Below are 27,672 nucleotides of genomic sequence, written 5' to 3'. Positions count from 1 at the left end.
AATTTACCAACTACACAATTGTTACATTATGCAAGAGTGGATTAGCACATATATGATTGCCAACACTGAAGTACTGTTGACGAGCTGAACATATATGTACATATGCTACAACTGAACAACTTAACTATGAAGTACTGAAACAGCAAAATTCCCAATTATTTAAATCATTTTACATGTATGCCAGTACTGTTTTACTTTCAAATGGTGTTGGATTAAGTGTACAATCATTCATTAATAAGATGTGATAGTCCAAGTTTCCCCCTGAAGGATGCATTGAAATACTTATTATAATTAGGGATACAAGCAGTTCCGGTGGGAGCAACTGTGTTTCTGTATGGAACAAGAAAGGCAACCTTCCAAGAGACAAACTGCAGTGAGCAAGACAGAAAAGTCACAAGTGGTGGCCCCATATGCTGGGTAAGAAAAAGGTTGAGGTATGATGTGGGTACTGGTGGTATTCTAGGAAGGATAGAGCCCTTCCATTAAGGCTTTGACCACCAATATTCTGAACATTGATTGGTGTTGTTGATTTTTTAAGTAAGCTGCCACACCACCTTATGTATACTGTAAGAAGTATACGCTAACCCTGCCTTTTGCAGGTGCAACAGTGTCAAGTATCTTGCACAGATGCTTTTTTGAGCTGCTTATTTAGACTGTAGAAGTGAAAAAATAGTTTCCATCTGGATTCATAACAAGCCCCTGCAGTGGGCTTTGCGGCTCCTTAAGAATTAGCTTGCACTATTGTGGCAATGGAAGGCACCCAAACTGTAAGACTTCAGATGACAAATCATGATTCAGTGCCTGCGGGTGGAGTGCGGCAGCTGACTGTGACAAGTGAGAAGGTCTGTTCGTAGAGACTGACTCTTCAGTAAATGTAGAGGTACTTCCAGAAATAGTGAAAACCACAGCAGTCTCACTGAGACAAATGCATCTCCTTGAGCAGGTCTGTCGCTTACTCCCGATTCGATGTTGAGGGTCCATTGTCAGATTGTATACACAAGCCTTGACAGCTGTGATGGGAGGCTAAAGGCCAAGGAATGACCTGCTCAATAATAGGATTTTGATGTTCCACCACTGCAGGTTCTGCTCAACCCTGTGCTCCACCAACCCCAGAGCCTCCCCCTGCCCAGACATCCCATCACTCACACCCATCGACCACCATCTTGCAAAACACTTTTGGAATGAGTATATATAAAGGGAGTATAAAGCAAAGGTTACTTGTGATATAACTTGTGTCTCTTCTCTAAAAAAAAAAAACCTCTGCCTGCATGTGCTTGCAGGGTCTACATTGCCTTTTCTGTTTTTATCTTTCAAAGTATGAAATCAACCAGGTGCCAAAAATGGTGCTTACAAAAAAGAAGGGCACATTGAGGAGGTGCTGTTCTACCTCTGGTTTGACCACTGATAACCTCAGCAGGGAGTCTTATGAAAATTGTGGTAATTATTTCTATCTGGGCAATGTTGGCTGTACCTAAGCCACACCTAATGCTGTTTGTCGAGAAACATGTTACTTACCTTCAGTAACTATCCTTCTGGTGGACAGTTTTTCTAACTGAATACCCCTTACCTTCAGAATAGTCACTAGGCATTGGACTGGAGCTGGAAACTATTAGAGCACTTCTCCTAGGTGGGGTTGTGCATCTCTGAGCCAACGTCTTCCTGCTCAGGAGGTGAGGAGTGGCACTAAATTTAAGCACAACCCAAGGATGTTGACATCAGTTGCATTTTAGGGTGCCCGCACTCTCAGAAACAAAGTCCATAAGCAGATTGTCATGATGAGTGTGCAAATAACTAGATTTGGGACCTTTTCAGAATGGGGAAAAAGAGTCTCAAAGAGTTCTGTGAGCACGGAGGTGGGAGGGTTGCTGAGGAATCTGTGGATAGATGAGAGTATCCACCAGAATGACTTATACCTTAAGTAAGTAGCTAGTTCTTCTGGTGGATATATTCCTAACTCCAGACTTCTACACTTGTGAATGGAGAACAGAGCATTAACTCCCAATGTGGTGGGTCTGAACTGGCACATACCAAAAAGTGCTGCGGGACTGAGAAGTAAAATGCCTCTCTCAACAGACCTGACTGTCAAGGAAGCAGTGCTACATGAACCTGTTTACTGATGCCCACAAAGCCACTTGACAGATGTAAAGTACAGGCACTCCATGTGCTAATGCAGTGGTAGCACCATTGGCACTGATGGAATGTTCCCTGAAACCTTCTGGGGGCTGATTCTTTATCAGTGCACAACAGATCTTTATGCAGAGAAAGATCCATTGAAAGATGGTCTGGTTTTGCACTGCCATGCCATCCGTTGCTCCTGAAAACCCTACAAAAAGCTGATAGCTCACTCCATGTTTACTGGTCTGATCGACATAGAAACTCAACGCTCTTTTAGGATCCAAACAATGGAGTCTCTTTTCCGTCTTGGAGGGATAAAGTGGAGCAAAGAACGCTGGAAGAAAACTTTGCCTACAAAGGGTTAATTTGTTGGGTGAGCACCAAAGGACAAGTTAATTACCTTCGGTAACACCTTATCTAGTAAAGACTATGGGGGTTATTACAACTTTGGAGGAGGTGTTAATCCGTCCCAAAAGTGACGGATATACCACCAGCCATATTACGAGTTCCATAGGATATAATGGACTCGTAATACAGGTGGTGGTATATCCGTCACTTTTGGGACGGATTAACACCTCCGCCAAAGTTATAATAACCCCCTATATATAGAATCTAAGATTACGTACCTTTGAATTCTCCCCAGGCATCAGACTGGATCTGAACAACTCATGGTGAGGGCAACTATTATCCAACGTTTTAGCTTTTCTTTCAAACTTTGATGGGACATCATAAAGCTACACACAGTAGATGGACAAGTCTCACAGACCATCATCCAGCATGTTTCAAACCCCAAAAGGGAAAATTCCAACATCCGTTAGGTATCTTGAATCTTTATTTTCAATCTTCAATTAGAATAGACCCATCCAACAACTTTTTGTCTCTATCCAGAGACTTCCTCAGGGCAGCTAGTAATTTGTTATGTCTTTTACATTTTCTTTTTCATGAATCCAACATTCAAACACCTGTTTATATGGTTCCTGATCTCCAATTTATTTCTATATTTCAAAGGTGTTGTCTTCTTTCGAACCAATAACTCTTCCTCCTCACACCATGCTTACACCAGACTGAAACTGAAAGATTTTCATGAGCAGTACTCCTGCGTGCCAGTAGGTGGCATTGATCGGCTCCATGTCCGTCGTCCGCGCCAGATATGACGTCACCGGTCCTACATAGATGCCAACTAGGCACACTCGTGTTAGTTTCTTTTCACAACTTTCCACACCAAAAGCACAGAGCCATGAAGGACACCGACTACTGGTGCGCCAAAACTAAGGCCCTGAAAAGGGAGTTCCTGTCCCTAAAAATGAATTTGCAGAGCGGGGAGGATTGGTGGGTCAGTAAGGAATCAGCAGCTAGACACGGTCTCCACCAAATAAGGCGTTGCCGAAGCTAAGTAACTTCTCCATCTGATAGACTTTTAGCTGCAGATTCCTTACCTATGAACAGATACCCAAGCAATACCATCACCAGAGGTGGGTCTGTGAACAAAGTTCAGACTGCAAAGTCCTGCAGGACCGAACTGACGTGACTTGTCAGGCAGTAGTGTTTGGTAAATGTGTGCAGAGATGCCCACATTACCACCGCCTGACAGATGTCAAGGACTGGAACTCCATGTGCTAACGCAGTGAAAGCACCTTACTCTCGATGCACAAAAACTCTGGAGGGTTGCTTTTTCGCCACTTTGTATCATATCTTAATGCAGACTACAACACATCTAGAGATGGTCCACTTCTGCACTGCCCATCCTTTCTTTGCACCCACATACCCTACAAACAATTGGTTACCCACCTGGAACACTTTCGCAAGATTGTGGTAGAATGCCAATGCTCTTTTTGGGTCCCGGCAGTGGAGTTTCTCAGTTTCCTTAGAAGCATGTGGGGGGTGCATCAAAAGTAGGCATAGCAATGTACTGGCCTACATGAAAGGTCGTGACCACCACTGGCAGAAAAGAGGTCCTGGTGTGAAGCACCACTTTGTCAGGATAGATAGAAAGGCAGGGCAGCTTAGATGACAAACCCTGCAGCTCACTTACCCTGTGGGCAGATGTGATCACCAACCACAAGGAAGACAATTTTTAACGTGAGAAGCCTGAGAGAACAATTGTGAACAGCCTCGAAAGGAGTGCACTTAAGAAAAGTCAAAATCAAATTCCGATCCCATTGAGGCATCACGAATGGGGATAGAGGAAAAAGATGTGCAAGACCTTTGAGGAACCTATGTACAATGGCAGACAGACAAAGAAACGCTGATCAGGAAACATGGAAAAAGCTGAAATATCAAACAAATATCCCTTAAGAGTGCCCAGAGTGGAGCCCTGCTGGGCAAGGAAAAGGATAAAGAGTGCCCAGAGTGGAGCCCTGCTGGGAAAGGATAAACAACAGGACCTCAGCGTGAGGAGCTGAAACGAATCAACAGACTTGTCTGTGCAATATGCCACAAATTTATTCGGAAAGGCATATACTATTTTGGAGGGACACCTGGCTGCCAAGATGAGGTTATAGACTTCAGGAGGAAGGTCAAAGGATTATCAATTGCCGCTGCTCAACCTTCACGCAAGAAGGTGGAGTGTAGACCGGTTCGGGTGCAGATCCCTCCCCTGCTGCTGAGACAGAAGATCGTCCAGAGGGGGCAGTCTGATCGGAGGATCGATGGACATGATCAGCAGCTCGTGATACCAGCTTCTCCGTGTCCAGTCCGGAGCCACAAGGAATTCTTGGGCCTGTGTGCTCCTGATTGTCTTGGGAACTCTAAGCAGAAGGGGTAGGAGTGGTATGGGAAGAAAGGCGTAAAGGACGCATGAACTCCACCCGAGACGAAAAGCGACCCCAAGTGATTGCTGCCTTGGAAACCCCAATGTGGTGAACTGCTGACATTGCGTATTCCCGGGGGAAGCGAACAGGTTTAACCAAGGCTCTCCCCACTGCTGAAAGAGACCTTGGGCCAACTCAGAATGGAAGTATTTTCAGCTGAGTTTCTCCACTGTGGCATTTAGAGAGCCCACCAGATGTTGAACTACTAGGGATATGCCCTGCTGTTTCAGCCACGAACAGAGCCGCAAAGCCTCTTGACAAAGGGTCCATGACCCCACTCTGCCCTGCTTGCTGCAGTATCTCATGGCGGTGATGCTGTCCGTGAACACCTGCACTATCTTCTCCTTGACAGAGGGAAGAAATACCTTCAATGCTAACCGGGTCACAAGAAGCTCTAACAGGTTGATGTGGAGTGTGGACTCTGCCAGAGACCAGATGCCTCTGATCTCCACCTCTCCCAGATGGCTGCCCCATCCCAGGAATGACATTTGTCACTACTGTCAAATCTGTTTGTGGAAGGGAGAGAGATCTGCCTTTGACCCTATTTTGGTTCACTAACCACCACCACAGATCTTGCGCAGTTCCCACTGAGATCTAGACCATGCCGGAGATACATGCCCGGATGCTGCACCCACAGAAACTTCAGGTCCCACTTCAGAGCCGCATATGCCATCTGGCATGTGTCACTAGCAGGATGCCGGAGGCCCAGCAGCCTCAGAGTCATTTTCACCGAAATCTAGGGTAGAGGCTGAAACATCAGTATCCCGGACTCGCCTCTCAGGAAGATAAGCCTGAAACTGCAATGTGTTCAGAACAGCTCCGATGAAAGAGAGCATCTGAGAGGGAGTCAAGTGTGACTTTGGTATGTTTATAGTGAACTCCAGTGAATGCAGGGGGTCCGCCAAAGTCTGAAGGTGGAAGACAACCTGGGACGAGCCTGCTTTTAACAGCCAGTCGTCGAGATAAGGAAAGACTGAAGCCCTCGACCTGTGCAAATAAGCTGCGACCACCGCCATCACCTAGGAGAGCACATGAGGGGTGCTGGTAAGACCAAGGGGAGCACAGTTAACTGAAAGTGCTGGTGGCCCACGATGAACCGCAAGTAATGTCTGGCGAACATAAAAATAAGCGTCCTGTAAGTCCAAAGCTACCATCCCAGTCCCCTGGGTCCAGGGCAGAAAAAACCAAGTTGAGCATTTTGAACATCTTGTTAAGAAATGTTTGGGGGTGGGAGGTGGCAGGAAGGGGGTGGCGATGGACTCGCCACACTGCTGGCTCCCTGAACCACAAGGTCAGTGGATCCCATACCCTCGACCATGCAGAAGCTGGGAAGAATGCACAGTGGTTGGCCGTGAATGGATGTAATTGTAGGCCATTTCCATAGCCAAGAAAGGGGTATGAAAGGCAGTCTGGATGGAACAAGGGGCTGGCGCAAGGACCAAGGACCTGGCTGTAGCACGACAATCCATGAAATGCTCGAGCGCCGAGTCTGCCTTGCCTCAGAAGAGACAGGTGTCATCAGGGGCAGGTTCATCAAAGTAGTCTGGAGAGCCCCCAAAAAGCCTGACGTTCTCAACCAGGTGTGGAACCTCAGGACCACTGTCGACAAAACCACCTTGCCCAGTAAGATGGTTGTGTCCAGTCCCCAACGGATAGTAAATTTAGCTGCATCTCTCCCTTCGGCAACTGCCTAGGAGAGTACAGCTTGGGTTCCGTGACCTTTGGTAGCACTTACGCAACCGTATCCCACAGCATGTGGGAATAATGGCCCAAAAGGCACGTGGTTCTCATGGATCGTATTGCTAGGCTTGCTAGGAAAATCATATTCCCAAATGTATCCAGCCTTCTTGATTCCTTATCCGGGAGTGCAGAAGGGAATGCACCATGGGAAGTGGAAGCTTGGATGACTAAGGTCTCAGGGGTGGGGTGTTGTGTCAGAAACCATGGGACTCCCAGAGAGGAGTGATGGTGGCGGGCAACTGTCCTTTTCACAAGAGCTGCTGTGCAGGATGTGGACTGGGTACCCAGTAAGACATTCATAAGGGCTTTATTAAAGGGGGGGGGGGCAAGGGTTCCAAGGAGGAAACCCCAGGCTGAAGCACCTCTGTCAGGAGGCAACTCAAGGTCCAAGACCTCAGCTGCTCTTCTCACCACCATTGAGCAGGAAGCTCCTCCTTAGCAGTCACAGCAGGAGGAGAAGTAATGCCAGAATCTGTTGAAGTATCCAGTCAGCTGCCCTCACCCAATTTGCTCAGGTGACACCAGTTTTTAAGTCACCATAGTGGCACTTGCACCTGTGTCACTGTAAGCCTCTGCCTCAACACCATTAATGAGAGGATGCTGCCTGTATTTCCTCTTATTAGGAGGCCAGGCAGTCAGAGTGGCAAGGTCAATGTCACCCTCTATATGGATAGCCTCACTGGTTTTCTCTGACTAGGCCAGAGTCCACTGCAGTACCCATAGTGAACCCAGCTACACCCTTGGTTTTGGTACTACTACCAGTGCTATTGCTAGGGCCACTAGGGGAAGTAGTAGTACTACTCTTCGTGCTACTACTACAACCCACCTTGGTACTATCAGTACTGCCACCTGCAGCTCCAAGGATCTCTTCAGAATCTTCAAAGTCCTGTCCAGTGTGGCCAGATGAGGTACCAGGTACCTCCTTGTTCAGCACTGGAGGTTCACCCTCCTCATCTAGGTCTCTATCCCGATCAGGGTTCTGGAAGTCATCCTGGATGAGTATCTCTATGAGCATAGATCTGGGAGGGTTGCTACCTGTCTTGGGTTGTCTAGCTTAACACAGGTTCCTAAGTTCCTTGAACGTACGAAAACCATACCTAGACTCATGAGTCTAGTCAGCTCCCTTAACTAAAGACATGGTACTAGAGTAGTGTATGTATCCCTACCCTACTCTAGAGTTCTAAACTTTTAGGAAGTTTGGTGAAAGGGCTAGAGATATCTGATGTTACAAGTACAGTATGTACCCAATTCAGTAGTGGTTTGCAGGGAAGGTAGCAGGATTTTGGGGACCAGCAAGGCCCAAGAGACTCGACCATTGGAAGGGAGTCAGGGCTGGCCCTCAGCAAGCAGGAGAGCCAGCATGAATCACTGGAGCCCCCATAAAGGACCCACTGGCAGCAGGCAAAGGGAGTCGCAAGGAGGCCTCAGTAGTACAACAAAGAAGGAACCCCAAGTTGCAGAGTTCTGGAGGCTGGGGCTTCTTGGAGCTGGAAGATCAGGAGGAAGAGTTAAGGGAGATTCCTTCTTGCGTCCTGATGCAAATAGAATCCTTGTGACCCTGGAAGATGCTCAGCCACGGATGTAGCAGAATTCTTGAAAACAATGTTGCCGATGAAGCCCTCCCAAGTGGATAGTTGTGTTTCAGTACCTAAGGCAGATCAGCAGTGGTTCCAGAGTCCAGGTTGCAGAAGTGTCTTGCAGAGAGTTCCTTGTAGAGTTTGCTCAACAAATCTGGGGACCCACCCTCTGGGGAGCCCATAAGTAACCTAAAAGGGGGTTGGACACTATCTGCAGTGACCACCTATCAGAGGGATTAGGGACACCAACTAGCTGGCCTAACAAGTCAGATGCGTCCAGGGGCATCTGCACATCTCATTTCCAAGATGGCAGAATCAAGCGATCACCTGACAGAGCTCTGTGCACCTCCCTATGGGAAGAGTTGGACAGGAGGGAGGTCACTCCCCTGTTCTTTGTTTTCTTGCCAGAACAGGAACCGGGGGGTTCTGGCACTGGTGCAAACCGGTTTATGCAAGGAGGGCACCAAATGTGCCATTCAAAGAAGTCTGGTGGCGCGGAGAGGCTACCCCACCCCAGCACAGAGACATCCATTTCAAAGGGAGAGGTGGTCACACCTCTTCCCTACATGAAATCCTTTGTTCTGCCACCCCCCGCTTGAGTTAGGCTCATCAGCAGGAGACCAGATCAGTGTCTAAGGTAGGCTGCAGCGCGGGCTGGCATGAAGACCCTGCAAGGCTGTACAGGCAGACCTGGGGGATCCTTTAAGGAACCCCCAGAGTACATGGTATCAATCAACTACCAATGGAATCAGTGTAGTTGTATGATTCCAACATGTTTGATATCAAACATGCCTAGGTTTGATGAAGCTATTATGTAGTTCGACCACTCGTGTTAAGCCATGTCTACTACATACCTTAAAATGGCTTCCTCACACTACAAAGCCCAGGGAATGGAGTCTAGGATTTGTGGGGGCACCTCTGCTCATGCATGGGTGCCCTCCCTCTCAGGACCCTGCGCCCTGCCCTTGGGCTGAAGGGCTTACCAGAGGAGTGACATAGTTGTTGGGCTGTGCATCACAGGGTCATATCTGCATATGCAGACAGGACCACACAAATATAATGCACCCTCCCTTCTGACTCCAAGGCCTGCTGTAGGGGGTATCTTACATATACTTGGATGCAGTGATCAGGGCATGGCAGACAATGGGTGCGCCACGTTTTTTCACCAGGCTTGCACCAGGACATGCAGACTGCAAGGGCAGCTGTGTGCATCTTGTTTGGGAGGATCCTTGATGGTGAAACAACATGTGTTGCAGTCCTTAGGGACCTTCTTCACTTCCCAGGCCCTTGGTACTGTGGGAACCCTCTACTAGGGACTTACAAGTGTAGAGGAGTGTGTGTCAATTGTACAAATTGCTACCTGTTTTTAGGGAAAGAGCACTAGCACTGGGGCCCTGTATGGCAGGAACCCAGTGCACATCAGTCGAAAAACCTCAGCACCAAAAAGTAGGGATGACCATGTTCAAAAGGGGCACTTTCCTACACACAACAGCTATAATATCAGTGAGAATACATTCTACAATATATGTGCCCATAGCCACCACCAGCGTAGGAACAATAGCTGCAACAATAACAGCAAACACAGAAGAGACCTTTGCAGTGATTACAGCTTCCACTAAAGCTGGAACAGCAACAGGAACTGCAATACTGAAAGCAGCTGTTACAAAGGGGCAACAAAACCACAGCTGGAAAGAATGCAAAGACAATAGGTGTTGCCACGGTACAGTATGGACCGCAGCATCAATCACAGCTGTAACTTCAGCACCACGGTGGGAAACTACAGCAGGGACCACAGGAGCAATCACTTTTGTTTCCACAAAAGGTAACACAATGAACACTTTTTTATTAACAACATATACAGATATTTAAACTGGAGTGACCACAGTTGCCACAATGACCGGGACAACACCAGGAGCTATCAAAGCAGGGTGCAGAGCAGCAGACACAGCTGGAACCGCTGAGAAAAGTACGTGATGAGTGGAATGCTTGAATTATTTTCTGGCACTGTTAATTACTCTAAACTGTGTACCACTCTATTATTGACTCACTGTGCAGGAACCAACCAAATACAAATCAGCTTTCACCTGCCCTAATAAGAACCGATCAGCCTGATCAGCTAATTAGCGTCCCCTTGAAAAACAACATCAACTCCAGACCTGTTTCTCTAGCTGGGACTCAGCACTGAGGTACAGCTGGAGTTTTAAGACATATCAAGCATTTGACCAATGTCGGGTATACTCTTTGCACAAAGAGCAACAAGAACAGTAAGAAATGACAAGTTACTTACCTTCGGTCACACAGTCTCTGGTAGAGACTATATCTAGCTGCAGATTCCATACCTTTGAATTTCCCAGGCGTCAGACTGGATCCGGAAACTTTTGCTTGAGTAGTACCCCTGCATGCGCCATCAGGTGGCTGCATTTGGTTTTGTGTAGCATCGTCTCTTCTCGTGACTTTTCACACCAGGAGTGCAGAGCCATGAAAGGGATTACCCTAACCATAGCAAATGAGTCCGCCAAGCGGGGAGGCATGAGTGGGTGTAAAGAATGTACAGCTAGATACAGTATCTACCAGATAATGTGTTACCGAAGGTAAGTAGCGTGTTCATCTGACAGACGTCTAGCCGCAGATTCCTCACCTTTGAATAGATACCCAAGCCATACCATCCTGGCGGTAGGCTGCGAACACTAGGAAGTCCTGCAGGACCGAACATGCAAAATTACTGTCTCTGTGAATCTATCAAGGCAGTAATGTTTTGCAACTGTGTGCAGTGATGCCCACATTGCTGCCTGACAAATGTCGGGGACTGGCACACCGAGTGCTAACACTGTGGTCGCAGCTTTACCCCTAGTGGAATGGGCCCTCAAGAGGCTGCTTTTTAGCCAGTGTGTAGCAGATTTTAATACAGAGAACAAACAAGCGCGAAATGGTTTGTTTCTGTACTGCATGACCTTTCTTTGCTCCCGCAAATCCCACAAAAAGTTGGTTGCCCACCCAGAACTCTTTTGTGCGGTCAAGGTAGAAAGACAATGTTCTTTTTGGATCTAGTCGGTGGAGTCACTCCTCTTCCTAAGAAGGATGTGGGGGAGCAAAGAAGGTGGGCAGGGTGACAGTCTGCCACAAATTAAGTGGGGTCACCACCTTTGGAAGGATAGAGGCAGGGGTGCGAAGCACCACTTATCAGGAAACACTGAGATATGGAGGCTTGGATTATAAAGCCTGCAGCTCACTCGCCTTCCGGGCAGATGCTATGGCCACGAGAAAGGCTGTTTCCATAGTGAACAGCTTAAAGGGACAATTATGAAGTGGCTCAAATGGAACACACATCAGGAATATAAGAACCAGGTTCAAGTCCCATTGAGGCATAATGAAGGGCAAAGTTGGAAGCATATGGAAAATGTCACTTACCTAGTGTGTATCTGTTTGTGACATGTAGTGCTGCTGATTCACATTCTGTGCATATTCCGACATCTACTGTTGGGCTCGGAGTGTTACAAGTTGTTATTCTTCGAAGAAGCTTTTTCGAGTCAAAGATGGAGTGACTCCTCTTATCGGTGATAGTACGCATGGACATCAAGTCCTTTATTGGATTGTTTTCCCGCAGGAGGGTAAAGCAAGGAGTGAAGAATTGAATATGTACAGATATATAATAAGTAAAGAAGATGTCCATGCACTGCATATACCTATTTACATAATAAAGTACTACAACGGCTACAGGCTTCTGGGAAGGCGCATGTGAATCTGCAGCACTACATGCCACAAACAGATGTACACTGGGTAAGTGACATTTCCGTTCGATGGCATGTGTAGCTGCAGATACACATGCTGTGCATAGACTGAAAAGCAGTCCCCTTCTAAAATACAAAGTGAATAGTGTAGGAAGTTGGCTCTTTAGAAAAATAGCTCAAATTTCAAAAATCAGTTTCTAATTACAATTTTTGGAATTTAGTCGTGTGATCAGGTATTGGCTGAGTAGTCCAGCAAATGCAAAGTCTTATACCCCACCGCTGATCTACCAGTGTAGGAAGTTGGCTCTGTATGTACTATTTCAAAGTAAGAAATAGTGTGCACAGAGTCCAAGGGTTCCCCTTAGAGGTAAGATAGTGGCAAAAAGAGATAATTCTAATGCTCTATGTTGTGGTAGTGTGGTCGAGCAGTAGGCTTATCAGAGGGTAGTGTTAAGCATTTGTTGTACACACACAGGCAATAAATGAGGAACACACACTCCGAGACAATTCCAGGCCATTAGGTTTTTATATAGAAAAATACATATTCTTAAAAAGTGGACACAGTGCAAAAATCAACAGTTCCTAGGGGAGGTTAAGTATTTGTTAAGTTCACAGGTAAGTAAAACACTTACAGGGTTCAAAGTTGGGTCCCAGGTAGCCCACAGTTGGGGGTTCAAGGTAACCCCAAAGTTACCACACCAGCAGCTCAGGGCCGGGTCAGGTGCAGAGGTCAAAGTGGTGCCCAAAACAAAACACATAGGCTTCAATGGAAATCGGGGTGCCCCAGTTCCAGTCTGCCAACAGATAGGTACCCGTGTCTTCGGAGGGCAGACCAGGGTTTTTTTGTAGGGCACTGGGGGGAGGGGGTTTGGGGGGAAGGTGAGAGGACACAAGCAGGCACAGAAAGTACACCCTCAGCAGCACAGGGGCGGCTGAGTGCAGAGAAGTGTGGCTCAATGGTTAGAGCGGCAGACCCTGATGCAGAAATCTGGCCTGGGACCAGGGTTCAATTCCCGCCTCAGTGGGTCTTGGGCTCAATTTCCTCGGACCTGATAATTCTCGCATCAGTGCCTAATCTAATTCATGGGTCCCACTCTAACTCTGGTCAATAGCTTGCTTAATCTCCACAACGGCCCCAACAGCGCTAGGATGCCTGGCTTCACCTTGGAGGTTGCCCAGGAGTGGGCACCTCACAGGGAAAAGCCAGGAGGGGTTCCACAGCGGTATGCGTACAGCGTCTTGAGACCCTAACGGGTGAGTAGTGTGCTATACAAGTACGAAGTTTAAAGTTTAAAGAGTGCAAACAGGCGTCTGGTTTCCTATAGGAATCAATGGGGAGACCTGGGGGGAAGGTCTCTAAGAGCTGCAGCATGTCTTATGCCACCCTGGGGACCCCTCACTCAGCATATGCACACAGCCTCACAGCGTGTGTGTGCTGGTGGGGAGAAAAATACTAAGTCGACATGGCTCTCCCCTCAGAGTGCCATGCCAACCTCACACTGCCTGTGGCATAGGTAAGTCACCCTTCTAGCAGGCCTTACAGCCCTTAGGCAGGGTGCACTATACCACAGGTGAGGGCATATATACATGAGCACTATGTCCCTACACTGTCTAAGAAAAACCTTAGACATTGTAAGTGCAGGATAGCCATAAGAGTATATGATCTGGGAGTTAGTCAAAAACGAACTCCACAGTTCCAAAATGGCTACACTGAAAACTGGGAAGTTTAGTATCAAACTTCTCAGCACAATAAATGCACACTGATGCCAGTGTGGAATTTATTGTAACATACACCCAGAGGGCATCTTAGAGATGTTCCCTGAATACCAATCCGACTTCTAGTGTAGGCTGACCAGTTTCTGCCAGCTTGCCACACACCAGACATGTTGCTGGCCACATGGGGAGAGTGCCTGTCACTCTGTGGCCAGGAACAAAGCCTGTACTGGGTGGAGGTGCTTCTCACCTCCCCCTTCAGGAACTGTAACACCTGGCGGTGAGCCTCAAAGGCTCACCCCTTTTGTTACAGCGCCACAGGGCATCCCAGCTAGTAGAGATGCCTGCCCCTCTGGCCACTGCCCCCACTTTTGGCGACAAGGCTGTAGGAGATAATGAGAAAAACAAGGAGGAGTCACCCATCAGTCAAGACAGCCCCTAAGGTGTCCTGAGCTGAGGTGACCCCTGCCTTTTGAAATCCTCCATCTTGAGTTTGGAGGATTCCCCCAATAGGATCAGGGATGTGCCCCTCTCCCCATAGGGAGGAGGCACAGAGGGTGTAGCCACCCTCAAGGACAGTAGCCATTGGCTACTGCCCTCCCAGACCTCAACACACCACTAAATTCAGTATTTAGGAGCACCCCAGATCCCAGGAAATCAGATCACTGCAACCTGAAGAAACAAGGACTGCTGACCTAAAAGCCTGCAGAGAAGGAGGAAGACGACAACTGCTTTGGCCCCAGCCCTACCGGCCTGTCTCCAACTTAGAAAACCTGCAACCAGCGACACATCCGACAGGGACTAGCGACCTCTGAAGCCTCAGAGGACTGCCCTGGACTAAAGGACCAAGAAACTCCCGTGAGCAGCGGCCTTGCTCAAAACCAGCTATTTCTTTGCAACAAAGAAGCAACTTCCAAAGACTGCACGTTTCCCACCGGAAGCGTGAGACTTCACACTCTGCACCCGACGCCCCCGGCTCGAGATCCAGAGAACAAACACCACAGGGAGGACTCCCCGGCGACTGCGAGCCCGTGAATAGCCAGAGACAACCCCCCTGAGCCCCCACAGTGATGCCGGCAGAGAGAATCCAGAGGCTCCCCCTGACGGCGACTGCCTGTACCAAGGGACCCGACGCCTGGAACCAGCACTGCACCCACAGCCCCCAGGACCTGAAGGAACCTAACTTCAGCGCAGGAGTGACCCCAGGCGACCCTCTGCCTAGCTCACGTGGTGGCTGTCGCGAGAAGCCCCCCCGTGCCTGCCTGCACTGCTAGAGTGACCCCTGGGTTCCTCCACTGAAATCAATACTAAACCAGACGCCTGCTTTGCACACTGCATCTGGCCGCCCCTGTGCCGCTGAGGGTGTGTTTTGTGTGCCTTCTTGTGTCCCCCCCCCCAGTGCTCTACAAAACCCCCCTGGTCTGCCCCTGAGGATGCAGATACTTACCTGCTGGCAGACTGGAACCGGAGCCCATCTGTTCCCCATAGGCACCTATGTGTTTTGGGCACCTCTTTCACCTCTGCACCTGACTGGCCCTGAGATGCTGGTGTGGTAACTTTGGGTTTGCTTTGAAATCCTAAAGGTGGGCTGCCTATGCCCCAGGACTGAGACTTGTAAGTGTTTTACTTACCTCACAAACTAACATTTTCTTACCTCCCCAGGAACTGTTGATTTTTGCACAGTGTCCACTTTGAAAATAGCTTATTGCCATTTTTACAAAGACTGTATATAATATTGCTTTCATTCAAAGTTCCTAAAGTATCTAAGTGAAGTACCTTGCATTTAAAGTGTTTGCTGCAAATCTTGAAATAAACTAAGAAAAGTTATTTTTCTATATAAAAACTTATTGGCCTGGAGTAAGTCTTTGAGTGTGTGTTCCTCATTTATTGCCTGTGTGTGTACAACAAATGCTTAACACTACCCTCTGATAAGCCTACTGCTCGACCACACGACCACAAAAATAGAGAATTAGAATTATCTAATTTTGCCACTATCTTACCTATAAGGGGTACCCTTGGACTCTGTGCACACAATTTCTTACTTTCAAATAGTATATACAGAGCCAACTTCCCACAGTTTGCGTGCTTCTTTTAGAATGCTCATACTTTCTAATGGAAGCTGTAAATAACCAAATTCTATGACTTGTTGCAATTACCCCCCCTTCCCACTTTTTGCCTGATATTGATGCTGACTTGCCTTAGAATTGTGCTGGGACTCTGCTAACCAGGCCCCAGCACCAGTGTTCTTTCACTACAAATGTACCATTGTTTCCACAATTGGCACACCCCTGGCACACAGATAAATCCCTTGTAAAATGTACCAGTGGCACCAAGGGCCCTGTGACCAGGGAAGGTCCCTAAGGGCTGCGCATGTGTTGTGCCACCCTAAAGGATCCCTGACCTAACACATGCACACCTGCCATTGCCGATTGTGTGTGTTGGTGGGAAGAAAAAGGCAGTCAACCTGGCATCCCCCTCAGGATGCCATGCACACACAATACTGCCTGTGGCATAGGTAAGTCACCCCTCTAGCAGGCCTTAAAGTCCTAAGGCAGGGTGCACTATACCACAGGTGAGGGCATTGCTGCATGAGCAATATGCCCCTACAGTGTATAAGTCCATTCTTAGACATTGTAAGTACAGTGTGGCCATAATAAGTATATGGTCTGGGAGACTGTCAAAACAAACTCCCCAGTTCTATAATGGATATAATGGTTACAATGAATACTGGGAAGTTTGGTACAAAACTTCTCAGAATAATAAACCCACACTTATGCCAGTGTTGGATTGAAAAAAAAAATGCACACAGAGGGCATGTATTTTACCCAATCTTTCAGTGCAGGACTGACTGCAGGCGAGTGTCTGACCCCCTGGGGTGAGAGCCTTTGTGCTCTCTAAGGCAAAAGCAAAGACTGCACTGGGTGGAGGTGCTTCACACCTTACCCCTGCAGGAACTGTAACACCTAGCAGTGAGCCTCAAAGGCTCAGGCTTCGTGTTACAATGCCCCAGGGCACTCAGCTAGTGGAGATGCCTGACCCCCCAGACACAGCCTCCACTTTTGGAAGCAAGTCCGAGAAGATAATTAGAAAAACAAGGAGTAGTCACCCCCTCCGCCAGGTCCACCCCAAAGGTGACCAGAGCTGATGTGACCCCCTCCATAGAAATTTCTCCATCATGCTGTGGAGGATTTAGCCCAATAGGAATAGGGATTTGCCCCCCTCCCCAAAGGGAGGAGGCACAAGGAGGGTGTAGCCACCCTCAGGGACAGTAGCCATTCGCTATTGCCCTCCAGCCCTAACACACCCCTAAATTTAGTATTTAGGGGTTACCCTGGACCCAGGAAATCAGATTCCTGACGACCTAACAAGAAGGACTGCTGACCTGAAAACCCCGCAGAGAAGAAGGAGACGACAACTGCTTTGGCCCCAGCCCTACCAGCCTGTCTCCTGATTCAAAGAACCTGCAACAGCAACGCATCCTGCGGGCCCAGCGACCTCCGTCGACTCAGAGGACTGCCCTGCAATTCCAAAGGACCAAGAAACTCCCGTGGACAGTGGCTCTGTCCAAAGCAACAAGAAGCCATCTTCAAAGGGACTCACCTCACTCCTGAAGTGTGAGTCCCCACCACTCTGCACCCGACACACCTAGCCCGTTTGCAGAGGAACCAACGCCGCAGAGAGGACCCCCAGGTGACTCCAACAACGTGTCCACCCTGAGCCGACGTCCTTTCACCCCTACGACGATGCCAGCAGCAAGAATCCAGAGGACCCCCCTTACCGCGACTGCCTAAAAACAACCTGACGCCTGGAAGCAGCACTGCACCCGCAGCCCCCTGGCCCGTGAGGAACCAACTACCAGTACAGTACTGACCAGCAGGCAGCCCTCACCTTTGCCCAGTCGGTGGCTGGCCCGAGAAGCGCCCCTGTGCCCTACCTGCAACCTCGGAGTGACCCCCGGGACCATCTATTGATTTCAATACAAAACCCGACGCCCTGTTTGCACGATGCACTCGGCCGCCGCTGTGGGTGTATTTTATGTGCCTGTTTGGGACCCCCCCGGCTCAACAAAAAACCCCTGGTCTGCTCCCCGAGGACACAGGTACTTACCTGCTAGCAGACTGGAACCGGAGCACCCCTAGTCTCCATAGGCGCCTATGTTATTGACCCAGGGTTGCTGGGTGTTTGGGGTTGACTTGAACCCCCAATGGTGGGCTGCCTAAGCCCCAGAGACTTGAACTTGTAAGTGCTTTACTTACCTCACAAACTAACCTGTACTTACCTCCCCCAGGAACTGTTGAATTTTGCAGTGTCCACTTTTAAAATAGCTTATTGCCATTCTATGCCAAACTGTGTACATTACTGTTTTGATTCAAAGTTCCATATTTACCTATGCCAAGTACCTTACAATTTATGTACTTACTTGAATTCTGAATCTTGTGCTTCTAAAATAAATTAAAAAAATAATATTTTTCTGTATAAAAACCTATTGGCCTGGAGTTAAGTCATTGAGTGTGTGTTCTCATTTATTGCCTGTGTGTGTTCAACAAATGCTTAACACTACCCTCTGATAAGCCTAACTGCTCAACCACACTACCAAAAATACAGCATTAGTATTATCTATTATTGCGCCTCTGTCAAGCCTCTTGGATAACCCCTGGACTCTGCACATTATCTCTCATTTTGAGATAGTATATACAGAGCCAGCTTCCTACAGTTGTCATGTGGTCTGTTCTTATTAACACTGTTTTGTGTGTGATTTGTGGTTGGAATGCTTTGATTGCTAAGAATACTGCTAGCAATTCCAAGTGATTTATGTGGTAAGTCTGCTAGACTTAGTTCCATACTCCCGGACTTGTAAGATTGTTGAGATGGGCTCCCTAACCGGTCATTGATGTATCTGTGGTGATTATGGTCTGAGGCACTGGGTCCTGAAATGGCCGCCCCTTTGATAAGTTGGTGTGATTCCACCATTGCAGAGAGTTTTAAGTCTGGTGGTCCAACAACACTATATCCTGAAGTTGACCCTGTGCTTGAGACCATTGTTGTGAGAGACACTCTTGTAGGAGTCTAGTGTTTAGACGTGCATTGTGCACTATTGCTACGCATGATGCCATCATTCCCAATCGCTTCATGATAAACCTTACTGTGTAAGTTTAATTCAATTGAAATTGGGATATGAGAGTGTGGAACACTTGAATTTGTTATGAATTTTGGTAGGCTAATGCTGATCAGAATTGCTCCTAGATATGGTTTAATTTGTGCTGGCTGAAGGTGAGATTTCAGGTAATTGACTGTCAACCCTAAGCTGTGTAGGGTATAGATTATGCATTGTGTGTTGTTGACAGGTTTGAATGGTGCTGGCTTTTATGAGCCAGTCGTCCAGGTAGGGAAAGATGTGTATGTACTGCCTTCTGAGGTATGCTGCAACCACTGCTAAGCATTTTGTGAATACCCTTGGTGCTGTTGTTACTCTAAGGGGGAGCACTTTGAATTGATAGTGCTTGCCTACTATGACAAACCTCAAGTGCTTGAGGTGTGCTGGATGGATAGGAATGTGGAGGTAAGCATCTTCTAGATCTAATGCGGTCATGTAGTCTTGTTTTTGTAACAAGGGAATGCCATCCTGTAGAGTGACCATGTGGAAAAGCTCTGACAGAATGTACTGATTGAGAGGTCTGAGATCGAGGATTGGTCTGAGAGTGCCATCCTTTTTTGGTATGAGGAAGTATAGAGAATATACTCCTGTCCCTTGTAGTGGATGGGAACTACCTCTATTGCCTCTTTGAGTAAAAGAATTTCTACCTCTCGTTTTAACAGAACAATGTATTCGGGAGATAGCCTGTGTGAACAAATGGAAATGTTTGGGGGAGTGGACATGAGTTATAGGTAACAACCATTGCGGATAATTGACAGTACCCACTGAAATGTTATCTGATGCCAATGACGGAGGAAATATTGCAGTCTTCCTCCCACAGGAAATGTGTGCTGTGTGGGGATGCAGAGGAAGTCACTGCTTTGAAGAGGTGGAGGCACCTCTTGTGGCAGTGGATTTGCCCCTAGATCTGAAATTGTGTCCTCTATAGGAGACCCTGAACGATCCTCTGGAACACTATTGTTGTCTCTGTTTTTGTTGGGACGTAGAGGCCTCTGATGTTTGGGGTTTAAAACCTCCTCTGAACTCAGGCTTATGAAAAGTACCCCGAAAAAGGTGTTGTGTAAAGGGTACCCATGGCCTTTGCAGTATCAGAGTCTTTTTTTCATTTCTCAATGGTGGGGTGGTATCCACCTCAGGTCCAAATAGTTGCTGTTTATTAAATGGCCTATTAAGGACCACTTGTTGTATTTCAGGTTTAAAACCTGGAGGACCACAACCAAGCATGCCTTCTGATCATGACACTAGTGTTTATTTCCCTAGCAGCTGTTTCAGCTGCGTCTACTGCAGACCTAATCTGATTGTTGGCAATAGCTTGTCCTTCTGCCACTACCTGCTGTCCTCTTTTTTGATGTTCCATACGGAGATATTGATGGAACTCCTGCATCTCGGCCCAATGTGCCCTATCATACCTGGCTAAAAGAGCTTTGGAGTTGGCAATTCTCCATTGATTTGCAGCTTGAGTTGCCACTCTTTTGCCTGCTGAATTGCATTTGCAGCTTTCCTCACCAGGGGGAAGAGCATCCCCTGTGGACTGACTGTTTGCCCTTTTTTTTTTAGCTGCACTGACCATGATGGAATCAGGTGTCAATTGTTGTGATATACAGACTAGATCAGATGGTGCAGCTTTATATTTTTTTGTTCACCCTAGCTTTTGCTAGCTCTTTAAAATTGTCGTCAGCATGTTTTAACATACCTGGTAACATTGGTATTGCTTATGTGTAGAGGAAAGAGTTTTGAATAAGAAATCCTCCTCTATAGGGGGGGCTCAGAGTGCATCTGTACGTTGTGGTATGTGGCTGCCCTGGAAATGACCTGATTATAGGCCGTGGTGTCTTCAGGTGGAGACAGCCTTGTGGGATACAGATCAGGGTCATTCAACGGAAGTGGGTCAGAATCATACATATCCCATGGGTCCATGTTATAAGTATTGTCACCCATATAATCCCCATGTGATGAGACAGGAAATTGTGTGGAAAACTGTGTGGGTGATGGTGGGTGAGTGTGAGGTGGTTGAGAAGAGGAAAGAAAAGGCGAAAGTGGTGTGAAAGGCTGATGCACAGTCTTTGGCTTCTCCTTATTTTTTTATATCTTCGCCGGTGAACGGCCAGTCTCCAAAGTTTGTTGGAATGCTAGTTTCCTCTTTGTTATAGGAGGAGGAGAGGCAATGCTCTTCTCTGTATGCTTCTGGATCTGTATTCTCCTTTGTTGATAGTCCATGACCTCACAAATTGGTCTAATATCTGTTTCATCGGTTTCCTGTTCTGGAGATGGAACCTGTTTGCTTCCCACCAATGAATTCTTTGAAAGCTTGGTGATAGAATGCTTTAAATGAGCTGAAAAAGTGGTTTGAGCCATAGATTACAGTTTTTCCACCCAGAGGAGGAGCGTGGAAGTTTCGGCTCCGAAGTGGTATGTAGTTGTCTCGGTTCCAAAGTGGAAGCCTCCATCTTTCGACCCAATGCTGTTCGGTGGGACGTGTTTTGACCTTTTTCAGCACCGAACCCGAGGGTCGGTCGACAATATGTTCTTTCTGCGTCAGACCACGGCCAGCAAGAAGTGGTGGACAAAAGGCCTTTTGTGACTTTTTAATCTGTTTTTGATGGGAAGGTGCTGGTGTACTCGCGTACTCGCCGCAGGAATAATTTGACTGCCCCCATCTGAGTCGCATTCGGAGTCTGGGATGGAGACCGCAGTCTGTGCCTGTTCCTCACCGAAGATGTCGGGCGTTTGTTCTACCGACTTCGATGCCATCTCTAGCCATCTTGCTCTTTGATCCCATAAGGTCTTTTTGGATCGGAAGGATCACCACGCCTCACAGGTCTCTTCTTTGTGGTCCACAGAGGTTACACACCGAGAACTGGTCGGTGTAGGGGAACTTAGCGTGGTACCTAGGGCAGAATCGAAATGGAGTCCGATCCATGAGCCTGTGACGTAGTAGGGCCAAGAAGGTGCCTGAAAGGGTGTTTAATTGATCCCAATGCTACAATCAGATCGAGTGTAGTCAGAAACACGTTCGAAAAACAATACAGACATTGAAGGAAAAGATAGAGTTCGGATAGTACCAATCTGAGATCTACCGGAGCGAGAGGGAACACATCCGATCCCGGCGGCAGAAAGAAAACAATCTAAGAAAGGACTTGATGCCCATGCGCACTCTCACGGAGAGGAGGGGTCACTCGATCTTGTGATTTGAAAAAGCTTCTTTGAAGAAAACCATCTTGTAACACTCCGAGCCCAACACTTGATGGCGGAATATGCACAGCATGTGTGTCTGTAGCTACACATGCCATTGAACATACAAGCCCTTTAAGAAACCTATTTACAATAGGGAACTTGAATAAAGAGGGTCAGGCAGCCGCAGAAAAGCAGAACGAGCTAACACCTAGCCCTTAACATTGCCAAGGCAAAGCACTGTTAGGCAAGATATGAAATCAAAAGAAGAACATCAGACAGAAAAGCAGAAAGATGATCTATAGGCTTCTATTTACAATATTTAAAAAATGTTGCCAACGGCAGGTGTATACCATTTTGGTGGAGGAATGCCTGGCTGCCAAGATAACATCACAGACTTCGAGCGGAAGGTCAAAAGCTGTCAACTGCCGCCTCTCAATCTCCATGCAAGAAGGCACAGAATGGACAGGTTTGGGTGGGGGGGGGCCTCCCCTGCTGCTGCGACACAAGATCCTCCTGAAAAGGCAGTCTGGTCAAAGGATCAATGACCACACTCAATAGCTTGGGATACCAAACTCTTCATGGCCAGTCTGGAGCCATTAGGATTACTTGGGCCCGCTAGTTCTTGATAACTCTGGGCAAAAGTGGTATGGGCTGAAAGGCGTACATGAGGCCTGAATCCCACTCAAGACGAAAAGCGCTGCCTTGGAAACTCCAACATGCAATAATGCGGACATTGAGCATTCTCTTCAGAGGTGAACAGAACTAACCAAGGTTCTCTCCACTGCTGAAAGAGTCCTTGCGCTACCTCCGAATGGAGACGCCACTCATGATCCGCTAGGCATCAACGGGTGAGTTTGTCCACCCTAGTGTTCAGGGAACCTGCCAGGTGTTGAACCACCAGGGTTATGCCCTGCTGTTCCAGCGATGTCCAGAGACACAAGGCCTCCTGACAAAGGGTCAACAACCCCACCCGCCCTGCTTGTTGCAGTACCACATTGCGGTGTTGTTGCCTGTGAACACCTGCACTACCTTCCCCTTGACAGAGGGAAGAAATGCTTTCAGTGTCAGCTGGATCGTACGGAGCTCCAGCAAATTAATGTGGAGCCACAACTCCACCGCAGAACAGAGTCTTCTGACCTCCACTTCACCCAGATGGCTACTTCATTCCAGAAGTGACACATCTGTCACTATTGTGATATCTGGTTGGGGAAGGGAGAGGAGTCTGTCTCCAAATTGCGGTTCGTAAGCCACTGCTGAAGGTTTTTCGCAGTTCCCTACAAGGTCTGGACCATGTCTGAGAGATTTCCATGAGGCTGCGCCCAGTGGAACTTCAAGTCTCACTGCAAAGGCCGCATATGCCATCTGGCATGATTCACCAGCAGGATGCAGGAGGCCATGAGGCCCAGCATCCTCAGAGTGAGTCTCATCAAAACCTAGGATAGAGGCCGAAACATCAGTATCATTTAGGGTAAACACGATCTGAGCCAAGGTGAGCATCTTGAATTTTTCCTTTTTGTGGAAGAGTGATGGTCTGTAGGTCTAGAACATGGCAAAGGCCCTTGTTTTTTTGGGGTATCATAAAGTAGCAGGAACAACAGCCACTGCCTACTTTCTATGGCCCCCTTGGCCAAGAGAACCTGATGGGACCTCCTCCAAACCTGTGGGACCTGAAGGGGTTGTCTTACATGGCGCATAGTGAAAGTCTCTGCCTTGAGTGGCGGTTGCACTGGCTCCCGGAAATAGAAGGAAGTGCGGAGTCGGACCTCGCAACAACTCATTGGAACCGGTGCCTGGAACACTGACGTTGCTCACTCATTGAGTCGTCCGACAGATGAGGTGAAGTCGAAGTCTGCTTGGACGACTTCTTTTTGTACCTCTTCGTCGAGTGCCCTGAGGTCCTTGAGAGGGAGGAAGAGGACTTGGGGCTCCTGAACCTCCAACCAGTCGCGTTTTGCAGTGTTGACTGCCGGGCCAAAAGCAGCTTTAGCGACTACTCCCTCAAAATCTTCAGCACCATGGTCCAAAAGTCCGAGCAAAACTTTGAATTGTGGTCGCGCTTGAGACACCAAAGGCAGACAAGGTGAGGGGCTGTAACTGACATGGCGCAGTGACAGGCGCCACATCGCATAAACGTAACCTTTCTGGATGATAATCTCGACACACACTGAAAAATCTTCTATAAAAATGCAGAAAAAAACATGCAAAAAAAGATAGAGCAGGGTAGCTCTCTCCAGATCAGCGCTAACTGGCGTGGAAAGTAAAGAACTGGAACCCACGCGCCTTGGTGGCACCTATATAGGTGACCATGATGTCATATCCGGCACCCACAACGTTATGTGGAACCGAATGAAGCCACCTGACTGTGCACAGAGGGGTACTGCTTAAGCAAAAGATTCCAGTCTGACACCTGGTAAATTCAAAGGTAAGGAATCTGCAGCTAGAAGTCTCTATCAGATAAAACCAAGAACATGGCTTTATTGTGGTGACCATTGTAAACATAGGAACTAAGAAATGTGCACAAACTATTTATATCTCGAATTTCTGCATCATGTATCTTCCTGAGCCTTTTATGTTTGTGCCTCTTTTTTTTATTTTTTATCTACAAGCACGCGTTGATATGCAGTAGCTTACAGAATGACATGTCAGTCTGTGTACTTGTGTTATCTCATGTTTGTATACATAAGCACATTTAAGCCAAAACTATGTACTTCACCAATATATGAATGCACTTGTCTCCTTAATGTCCATTGCTACTCAGAATACCTTCAATGTGACTGAAGGGTCTCTGAAGTAAGGCTACACTTTTGCACCATACTTTGTTGCTTCTTCAACAATGCCCCATTTCATCTAAACCTAGAAGCTGAAAAACACTTCTCATCTAGGTACATGATGTCAAGAGCTCACTGAAAAAGATACATAATTTTTCAACATTTGTGACATGCAAATTCAATCAGATAATCTTAATTCAGTTAGCATTCCTGCCCGATCATCTCAACACAAATGAAGGCCCTTTTAATGCTGTGAAGGACAGGGCCAGATCTACACATGGTGGGTTTTAACTCTCTTTTGACTGGTGTTTAAGAGATCTAGCAATGGTGTTTCCTTCAGAAATATACTAGTGTTAGCTTCAGAAATCTAGTTCTCCCTCCTGAAAGGTTCATGTCCTGCAAACCCCTAGACCATGCACTGTTGTGCTTACCCTGTAAAGGTGACCTTCTCCTTCAGGGGCAGTGCCTCTGCTGAGTACGGCATATCAGCCTGCGCCACAGCCGCCCTAAAAAAACACACAGACTGAGACATCAACTTGATTGTATTGTCAAAACTGGTCACCGTACACCCACCCCTTTTTAACATCTATTAAGTACATCATAAACTTGAATTTTCCACTCCATTTCAGCATAGTTCGAGCACAATAAAGTTAATTAACGTTACATGTAAAGTTACTTTTCCATGACGGAAATCTTTGCAGACTTGGTGAATAATAAATCTCTGTCTACGTACAGGATTCCATAATGCTTTAAAAAAGAAAAAAAACCTTGCCTATCAAATAACATTTTCTTTTTTTGTCTTTGCTTTACTTAAATGTTAGGAAGAATAATTTAGAGGTAATTAGATTCTGCAACTTCTAATATCCCTCTAAAATATCAAAGTCCATGGCCGCAAGAGAAGTACAGCTTCAGTGACAGCAAACCTGCTCAACAACCAAAAAACTACTGAGCGTAAGCACATCACAAATTACATCAGATTACGTGCAAAGGCAGGCTGAGAATTAGGCGCTCACCACACACCAGGCCAGCTTCCTACACTTTGGTGCTCTGGCTTTTCTCAAAAGCACATCCCAGCTATGTCTTAAAAATAGGATAGGTGGCACATTTCACACACACTGCTTAGTGCAAAGAAGCATATGGCCCGGGCTAGGGTCATATTACATTTCTTTATCTTTGCTCTTGCAAGCTGTAATAAGGAAGGACTGCACAATTAAGATGAGTTCGATGTGTAGGAAGCTGGCCCGGTGTGTGGTGGACACCTATGGTATTGACACCTTATACCAGGTCCAGGGATCCTGTATTAATGAAGTGTAGGCAGTGTCTAGGAAGCCAGGGCTCTCTAGAGATAGCTGTGGATGAGCAGCCAAGACTTAAATAGGAGACATGCAAAGCTTATGCAATACCACTATAGTCACACAGCAAGTTATCACCAATGAAAAACCCACACAGGGTTACAAAAATAAAGGTACTTTATTATAGTAACACAAAATTAGATTACTTATAGGCAGTTCCCCCTGACTGGAGGGAAGTACACACTGATTATACACAATAACAATCAGTAAATAGCATAGAAACAACAAGCATTGGCAATACTCAGTAAAAATAGCAAGGGCCTCAGGGGAGGGCCAAACCATAAACTAAGAAAGTGGAATGCAAGATACCGTCCCGAACCCAAGGATTTGAAGTTGTTGGAGGGGAGCTGGAGGAACTAGGAACCGCAAGAGGTGAGTACCAGAGTGACCCACAGTGACCAGGAGAGCAGAGGTATGTACCTCGTCTTCCCAAGGACTAACAGGAGGACTTGGAAAAAGGATGATACAAGAACAGGACCTGACAAGAAGACAATAACGGTGGATTTCAGTAGAAGAGAACCTGCAAAAGAAAGGGACAGAGTATAGTCCACGATGGAGTGTCTAGTGGGGGCAGGAGCCACTACCCACCCTTCTATAGACGCAGAACCAGGTCAACAAGGGGAGAAGACCAGCTGTGGAGCCTAGGAACTGAAGAAGAGTCCTTGGAGTGGTGCAGATGGTGTCCCATGCCAGTTGTCGGGTCACAGATGGTTAGTTGTGCAGGAGAACCACCAACAAGCCTTGGCAAATGCAAGAGGAGCAAAAGAATAGTTGTAAGGCTGAAGAGGACCAGAAAGGCCCAGGGGACTCAACCCAGGGAGGGGAGTCCAAAGTGACCCTCAGCAGTCAGGAGATCCAAAAGAAGCAGTTGCAGCCCCCACAGGCAACCCACTGACAGCAGGCACAGTGTGTCACAGTGAAGCCCAGTCAGCAGACCTGTAGGAGTTCCACGTCACTGCAGCAGCAGATAGGAGACTGTGCTTGGCAGAACAGAGAGGTGGGGACTGCGGCTACATGGAGCCTGAAGATCCCTTAGAGCAAGGGCAAACAAGCTTTGGTAGCTACAAGAGTCACAGTGCACAGGAGTACAGTCCTGAAAGAAGAGGCAAGGGCTTACTGTCTCCCAAGTTGAACAGCTGGTAGAGAGGACCAAGGGGACCAGTCCAGACCACCACCTGTAATTCAGGATCCACACGGTTCCAGGAAGACCAGATCCATGCTGCCAGTCATCATTGCAGTTGGTGCCTGCAGATGCAGGGGAGGGACTCCTTCACTCCAAGGGAGATTCCTTGTTGCTTCTTGGTGCAGGCTGAAGTCTCGCCACCTCAGAAGATGCACAGCGGGGAAACTTTGCAGCTGCTGGAAGAAGCTGGAGAAACAATGTTGCAAAAATAAGTCATCACCGGAGTTGAAGCTTATCGGTTCCTGAAGAGTTCAGTTACAGTTCCAGTGGCTAGAAGATGTAGTAAACGATCCAGAGGAGTCCTGGTGGAATCTAGCAAGTCGAATCTGGAGCACACCCTCAAAGGAGTCCTTAAAT

The 27,672-nt window shown here is 47.4% G+C and overlaps 1 protein-coding gene across 2 annotated transcripts in view; it reads right to left on the bottom strand.

Annotated features, from left to right (window-relative positions):
• KMT2A (lysine methyltransferase 2A) overlaps positions 1 to 27,672 on the bottom strand; it is a 1,244,888-nt gene that overhangs the window by 134,706 nt on the left and 1,082,510 nt on the right. For both annotated transcript variants that reach the window (XM_069224744.1, XM_069224745.1), the window contains exon 28: positions 25,212 to 25,286. In XM_069224744.1, the coding sequence (XP_069080845.1) occupies positions 25,212 to 25,286 (75 nt within the window). The remainder of the gene's footprint in view (positions 1 to 25,211; positions 25,287 to 27,672) is intronic.

This window comes from Pleurodeles waltl, chromosome 3_1 (genome assembly GCF_031143425.1).
Source record: "Pleurodeles waltl isolate 20211129_DDA chromosome 3_1, aPleWal1.hap1.20221129, whole genome shotgun sequence".
In the NCBI taxonomy this organism is placed as follows: Eukaryota; Metazoa; Chordata; class Amphibia; order Caudata; family Salamandridae; genus Pleurodeles; species Pleurodeles waltl.
The sequence above is the reverse complement of the archived record's forward strand: the minus strand, read 5'-3'. Positions and strand labels throughout refer to the sequence as shown.